The 6,620-nt window shown below is 51.9% G+C and overlaps 1 protein-coding gene across 1 annotated transcript; it reads left to right on the top strand.

The window, feature by feature from the left end:
* Positions 1 to 1,468: 1,468 nt before the first annotated feature.
* LOC121082702 (C-C motif chemokine 4-like) lies at positions 1,469 to 2,487 on the top strand. The gene is made up of 3 exons (XM_040582367.1): positions 1,469 to 1,731; positions 1,943 to 2,051; positions 2,232 to 2,487. The coding sequence occupies exons 1-3, from the start codon at positions 1,470 to 1,472 to the stop codon at positions 2,323 to 2,325; spliced, it is 465 nt and encodes a 154-aa protein (XP_040438301.1). The 5' UTR covers position 1,469; the 3' UTR covers positions 2,326 to 2,487.
* The last annotated feature ends 4,133 nt before the right edge of the window (positions 2,488 to 6,620 follow it).

Raw genomic sequence — 6,620 nt, 5'->3', positions numbered from 1 at the left:
TGAGAAACTGGAACAGGTTGCCCAGAGAAGATGTGGATGTCCTCTCCTTGGACACATTCAAGGCCAGGTTGGATGGGGCTTTGAGCAACCTGATCTAGTGGAAGGTGTCCCTGCCCATGATGGGGATGGGGGTGGGGATGTGGAGCTGGATGATCTTCAAGGACCCTTCCAACCCAAATCATTCTAGGATTGGATGATTCTGTGACTGGACTCCATTGCCTTGCTGCAGAGCTGGAGCAGTGGTCCGAGGCTGCAGCCTGGCCTGACACCTTCTCTGTCACTAGGGTGAACAGAGGATTTACACTTCTCTGTCTAAGCATTTTCTTATTAGCTGTGGTCTGCAGCCTTGTGGCAGTCAGGTTGTTGCAATTATTGCTTGCTCACTTCTTTCCAAGCAGGATAACTTCACCCAGTGTAGGCTCTCTTTACTGGCTTGGCCCCAAAAAAGCACATACACCAGTGTCAGGGAGGAGATGGGGCATTAGCAGTTAACAGCTGGAGGGAGGAGATGCTTCTGCTGGCACCCACTGAGCCAGCTCATTGCAGCCTTGCAGATGAAACCTCAAGCAGATCACAGCATGACTGGAAAAGGGGAAGCATTTGCAGTCACAGAGGGTAATTCCAAACACCCTCACCAGTGCACGCTCAGAAAGCAAGCTGGAAAACTTGCTGCTTCCTCCTTTTTTTTTCCCCTTTCTCTGGCCTTGCCCTGATTTTCCTCAGGGCTCTAGTTATGGAGCTTCATGCCCGAGCCTGGTTCTTGGCTGGTGGGGTTATCACACCAGCGGCAGAGCTGCTGTCACAGCTGCTTGGGCTATGGCCAGTCCCTACCAGGTGCCCGAATGGAATCTGAAAGTTGCAGCCCTGTGTCCGGCACTTCCTCTTCTGTGGTTTTCTTGCCTTCTCCAGCTCAGCAAAACCGAGTGATCCTGACATAATCTCCCTGGTATGATGCACTCGTTGAGGTTGAAAAAGACCCTTGAGATCATAGTGTCCAACCATTAACCTAACACTACCAAGTCCACCACTAAACCATGTCCCTAAGCACCACATCTTTTAAATACCTCCAGGGATGGTGACTCCACCACCTCCCTGGGCAGCCTGCTCCAGTGCTTGACAATCCTTTCAGTGAAGAATTTTTTTCTAATATCCAATGTAAACCTCCCCTAAATGGCACAACTTGAGGCCATTTCTTCTCGTCCTAGCACTTGTTACCTGGGAAAAAAAGAGACCAAGATCCACCTTGCTACAACCTCCTTTCAGGTAGTTGTAGAGAGTGATTAGGTCTCCCCTGAGCCTCATTTTCTCCAGGCTAAACAACGGCAGTTTCCTCAGCCGGTCCTCACAAGACCTCTTCTGTCTTGAATCTGAAAGTTACAGCCCTGTGGCTGCTGCTTCCCCTTCTACAGTTCCCTTGCTTTCTCCAGCTCTGAAAAATTGGGCAATCCTGCCGTAACTTCCCCAGTATGATGCACTCATTTTCTTTCCTTGAAACCTTGGACCCATCCAGCAGCCAGGGGATAAAAGGAGGGCAGCAGCAGCAGGGGCCAAGCATTGTGCAGGAGAGCCCTGCAGCCACCCCAGCTCCAGCTCCACTCGTGGTTCCCTCAGCCTGCAGCATCATGAAGGTCCTCGCAGCCACCCTGGCTGCTCTGCTCCTTGTGGCCATCTGCTCCTTGGCTGAGGCCCATCCTCATGACTCTGGCATTGCTGCATCTACTCAGAAGCCAGGTTTGCGGTCCCCCTCCAAGAGAGAGCCCCGTCCCCACTGATGGGACCCTCATGTCCATGGGAAGGGCTGGGAGTGAGTGGTCATCACCAGTGCTGGGACTCAGCCTCAGAGACGGAAGCTTCCAGGGGGTGTCCCAGCACAGGTGACGGCAAATCCCCTGGGAGCCCAAGGCAGAGCCTTTCCTACAGCAGGGGGTCTCTGTCCCCACAGACACCTACCCCACTGCCTGCTGCTTCTCCTACACGGCTCGTCGGGTCTCACGCAGGTTCATCAGCTCCATCTACAGGACCAGCAGCATATGCAGCCAGCCAGCGGTGGTGTGAGTACCCAGCACTGACGGGGGTCGGGGTGCAACAGCCCCAGCAGCACCCCAGTGTGTCCAAGGGTGGTTGGGAAGGGGAAGGGAACACAGCCAGCAACACCCAGGGCACCGCCAGCGAGACCCAGCGCAGGCATTCCACTGCCCCGGCCAAGCGACCTGATGTTTTTTTCCTGGCAGCCTGGTCACCAAGAAGGGGAAGGAGGTGTGTGCAGACGCCAAGGCATCCTGGGTGCAGGAGCTTATGAAGCACTTCGAGTCACTGGAGTACTGACCCTTCCATGCTGCTGCCCCAATGCAGCAGGCTTGGGCCCCGGCACCAGATGCCCAACAGAGTGCTTGAGTTGCATACTTCTTCAACAGGAAAATTGATTTTAATTGACAATCATTTTTTAAACTAAATTTTGTTTCCTAATAAAGTGAAAATACAAAAGCACTTTTAAAGGTATCAGTATGCCTGTTAATGAGGAGTCAGGAGTTTTGATGCCTAAATAGAGTGTTTGGACCCTTTGGCTGTCTCTGAAGTCCCTGCTGGAGCCATGATTAGACAGAAGGGACCCACAGGGACCCCTTTCCCCTCCCCCTGCCTTGGTTTCACTGCTGTCACCCAGGCAGGGTGGCCTCTGCCCTATGACAGCTCCCACGGTGCTTCCCCTTCCCCAGCCCTGGCTCAGCTCCTGTCCCCCAGTATAACCCAGAAATCCCCACGGGGTGATATCAGCATCTCACCCAGGGGTTGCCTGTTTCTCAGGGCTCTGCCTGCACAGCATGTGCAGAGCCAAGTCACAAGCACTCCGAGTGAGGCAGCCCCCTGGGCATCTGCCACTAGCTCAGTGACGTGTTTGCCCGAAACACTGGAGGATGAGGTTGATCCTCGACTGCACCAATGTCCCCACGCCCAGCCATATCCTTCACTGCAGCCCCTTGCAGTGATGGAGCTGAGAATCCAGCACTGTGGGGGTGCCACAGCCCCACACACACACTGCCCCACACTGCTGCTGGAGGAGCAGGCAGGACCCTCCTGTGTGCCTCCCCCCCCTCCCACCAAAACAAAGCATCAGGTCCCCAAGGATGAAGGTGAACTGAGGAGGTGAATGACAGACTCCTGAATGCTGATCAGAAGACCATTTATTAATCCAAACCCCATGCTTTTATATCCTAAGGCACCATACTAAAATATCATTGGTTAATCAATACTGTTCACACACGTCTTATCTATATTTCATTGGTTAATTGCTAAGATACAAACACACTGAACTTCTTGCACTTTTTTTCTCTCTTCCTTCTTATCTCTGTGTGTTTCATGTTCTCAGCCAGCCGCCGACGCTGCACCCTGCATCTGCTTCAGCCTTGCTTCATACCCCGTTTCTCTTCTGGGCGTTCAGCCAACTTTATCTTACTTTCTGTGCATTCAGCTTTCAAGGTCCTTCACAGGCATCGTGGCCTCCAGCACTTGCCATAAAGCTCTCTACAGTGAACGAAGAGGATCCCCTCAGGCACCTGCCAGAGGGGATTTTGCCAGATGCCCAGCTGCACAAGAGGCGCCCACACTGTGGGAAGGTGCTCTGGCCTCTCCCCCATCCCGCTCCCAGTGTTACCCGCACTGGCACCCTAGCACAGTGCTGGGGGTGACAGTGCTGCCATCCCCCAGCAGTGTGCAGGCTGTGCCAGCAGGCTGACTGCAACCCAAAGTCAGTGGGCAGTTGTGCTGGCATGACAGGTTCTGCATCCATGAGAACTGCTTGGTGAGTCACTGGGGCTTGACACTCCCCAGTCCCCAGCCCCGTACCCACCAACAGCCCCTGACACACACCTTCTTTTCCCCTCTTGCAGTACCAAGCCAGTGGGCTGTGCCAGAGAGGGGACAATGAAGAAGGCTTCTACAGCTTTCTCTTTCCTGACATCTCACTGAAGCTGAAGCAGGTGGCACGGAGGCCAAGGGAAATACATCCCCACCATAGTTCCCATGCCCTGTGTCTGGAACTGCACAGGCCAGCAACCTCACAGGAATGTCCTGGCAGCTGGTTGCAAGTAGCCCACCAGATCCTCATTTATCCAACAAGGCCCATTTCTGCAGAAATTGGGGATTTTGAGACGGTACATGGCTTTATCAGTGGTCTAGTGTTACCAGCCAGGCAGCCCACCAGCTGCGCTGGGCAAGGGCGAACTGTGTTCCCCAGGGGTATGCGGTACTGACACCGGCTGGCTCTGCGCCATCCCCAGGGGTGCTACATCTAATGGCTGTGGGATGACTCAGTCAGCAGCTGGGGCCAGTGATGCACCCAAAATTTCCACTTCCCCTATGGCATGAGTGATGCTGCATCTCCCAGTTTTTGGGGGAGTTCAAGTGAGTGCAGCCACCCCACAGAGCGAGAGCCAGGGCTAGGGCGGAGGGCTGTGACTGAGCTGTCACCTCTGTGCCACAGAAACTGGAACAGGTTGCCCAGAGAAGATGTGGATGTCCTCTCCTTGGACACATTCAAGGCCAGGTTGGATGGGGCTTTGAGCAACCTGATCTAGTGGAAGGTGTCCCTGCCCATGATGGGGATGGGGGTGGGGATGTGGAGCTGGATGATCTTCAAGGACCCTTCCAACCCAAATCATTCTAGGATTGGATGATTCTGTGATAGGCTCTCTTTACTGGCTTAGCCCCAAAAAAGCACATACACCAGTGTCAGGGAGGAGATGGGGCATTAGCAGTTAACAGCTGGAGGGAGGAGATGCTTCTGCTGGCACCCACTGAGAGGGGAGGAAGGAGCAGAGAATGCATGCTCTGGGTGAGGAGAGGTAAGAAGAAGGCAGCAGAGGGACAGGTATGAAGAGTATGCTGGTCTGAGATGGTAAAACACCTTGTTGCAACTGGCTAGTTTGGAGAGGGCTGCAACAATTGGTGCCCTGTGTGAGGGCCTTCAGATTATGAGTGTAATTATTATGGGTGTGATGAGGGGTGACAGTGATTATGGCTGTGCTGGGGGATGTTTGAAATTTTGAGCGGTGATGGCAGCACCCAATGAAGTGGAGACAGGCAGGGACAGTCTGCGATCCAGATCACGTTGAGATAGGTGGGAAGAGCCTGGGGGTCTGGATCAGACGCTGGTAAAGGTGAGCTCTTGGGATCAAAGAGAAGGAAGCCTGACTGCTGTGGGGTTAAGAGACTGAGGGTAATGGGTGATAGCAGCAGAGTACATGGCCAGACGTGGCAGCAGCCCACAGTGGCAGTGAGTTCGGCCAGACAGCAGTGATGGCTGTGCTGGGGGAAGGCACGGGAGCAGCATGGTGCCGCAGGCGGCTCCTGCTGTTGCTGCTGCTCGGCCTGGTGGTATTCTTGCCAGTGTTTATGTGCTCGTTGAAGGTGTCTCCAGTTGTAGAAGAAATGAGCAACCACAAGGATGTTGTGAAGCTTGCTGGGACACAGAGTAATGTATTAGTGCTGTATTCTAGATCTGCTGCTGCTAAAAGCTCACTCAGGTTACTGTCCAGTGTGACCCAAGAGGTGAAAGGACAAGGCACTATAAGTTAATCAAAACCGCCTTCTGAAGAAATCAAAATCCCAGATGATAAGAAGAAAGGTGATCAACCTGTAGAAGCTGAAAAGCCCAAGATAAAAGTGAAGAAGGAATTCAGGGACAAGTTGTCCAGACTGTATGAAAAGTCTATTTGTAAAAAGTTTGTGATGGCTGGTAAAAAGGTGAAAGGTAGAAAGGTTAGCCCACTGCCTGTAGAACTTTTTTTTTTTTTCATAGATGGGATGAGAGATGTCATTGGGAAGAGGTGATGGGTTTGGTGGGAATTTTACCAATGCTTAAGAAAACCATCATTACAGAGGGGACAGAGGATCATATAAATAAGCTTTACGTTTCACCTTGTCAGTCTTACATGGATGGAACAAAAAATATGCAATGGTGCTGTTCTCTGTTAAAATTTAGTTTGGCCAGGAGTGGAGCATGGGATAAGTCCTAAAACTTGTGGGGCCCATGTTACTACACAGAGATATCTGTGGTATCCGAGAGGGGAGGGAAAGGCACCCTGGGAAACATCTAACACATGGTTTTCCAGCCAGGACAGATTTTGGGCTAAGGTTTTTGTTTGGAAAAGGTTTACAGACATCACTTCGGTACACCCTCAGCAGGGTCCTGGGGAGGCCAAGTGAGGGATAATTGGACAAAGCCAGCAGCACTCCTGCAAACCCACCACACCTATCCTATCTGCCCTGCATTTTTGCTGGCTGAGCTCAGCCTGCAGACCATATCTCTAAGGTAGAAGATCGAGATGAGAAAGGCCACAACCACTGTCATTTCCAGACCTCTGCAACAGAGTATTTGAAACACTGGACAGTTTCTATCACTCTCAAAAAAAAATGTTAGATGTATCTAGAATATGTGAAGGCACAAATTCAATGTGAACTGTTTTTGGTAAAACTGAAACCAGAAGCAGCTGGTCTAGCTGTCATACTGATTCTTAAAGGAGAAGATCTGCTGATCTTCTCCTTTAACACACTGTACTCAGAAGAATGTAATTTAAATCACATTCAAGCCCTAGAACATAAGCTTCCAAGTCCTCCTCTCCTTC

This window comes from Falco naumanni, chromosome 1 (assembly GCF_017639655.2).
Source record: "Falco naumanni isolate bFalNau1 chromosome 1, bFalNau1.pat, whole genome shotgun sequence".
Taxonomy (NCBI): domain Eukaryota; kingdom Metazoa; phylum Chordata; class Aves; order Falconiformes; family Falconidae; genus Falco; species Falco naumanni.
The sequence above is the reverse complement of the archived record's forward strand: the minus strand, read 5'-3'. Positions and strand labels throughout refer to the sequence as shown.

Coding starts and splice junctions, on each gene's coding strand:
- LOC121082702 (XM_040582367.1), top strand. CDS start 1,470: ATGCACTCATTTTCTTTCCTTGAAACCTTGGACCCATCCAGCAGCCAG. Junction 1,732..1,942: donor TGCATCTACTCAGAAGCCAG/GTTTGCGGTCCC, acceptor CTGTCCCCACAG/ACACCTACCCCACTGCCTGC. Junction 2,052..2,231: donor TGCAGCCAGCCAGCGGTGGT/GTGAGTACCCAG, acceptor TTTTCCTGGCAG/CCTGGTCACCAAGAAGGGGA.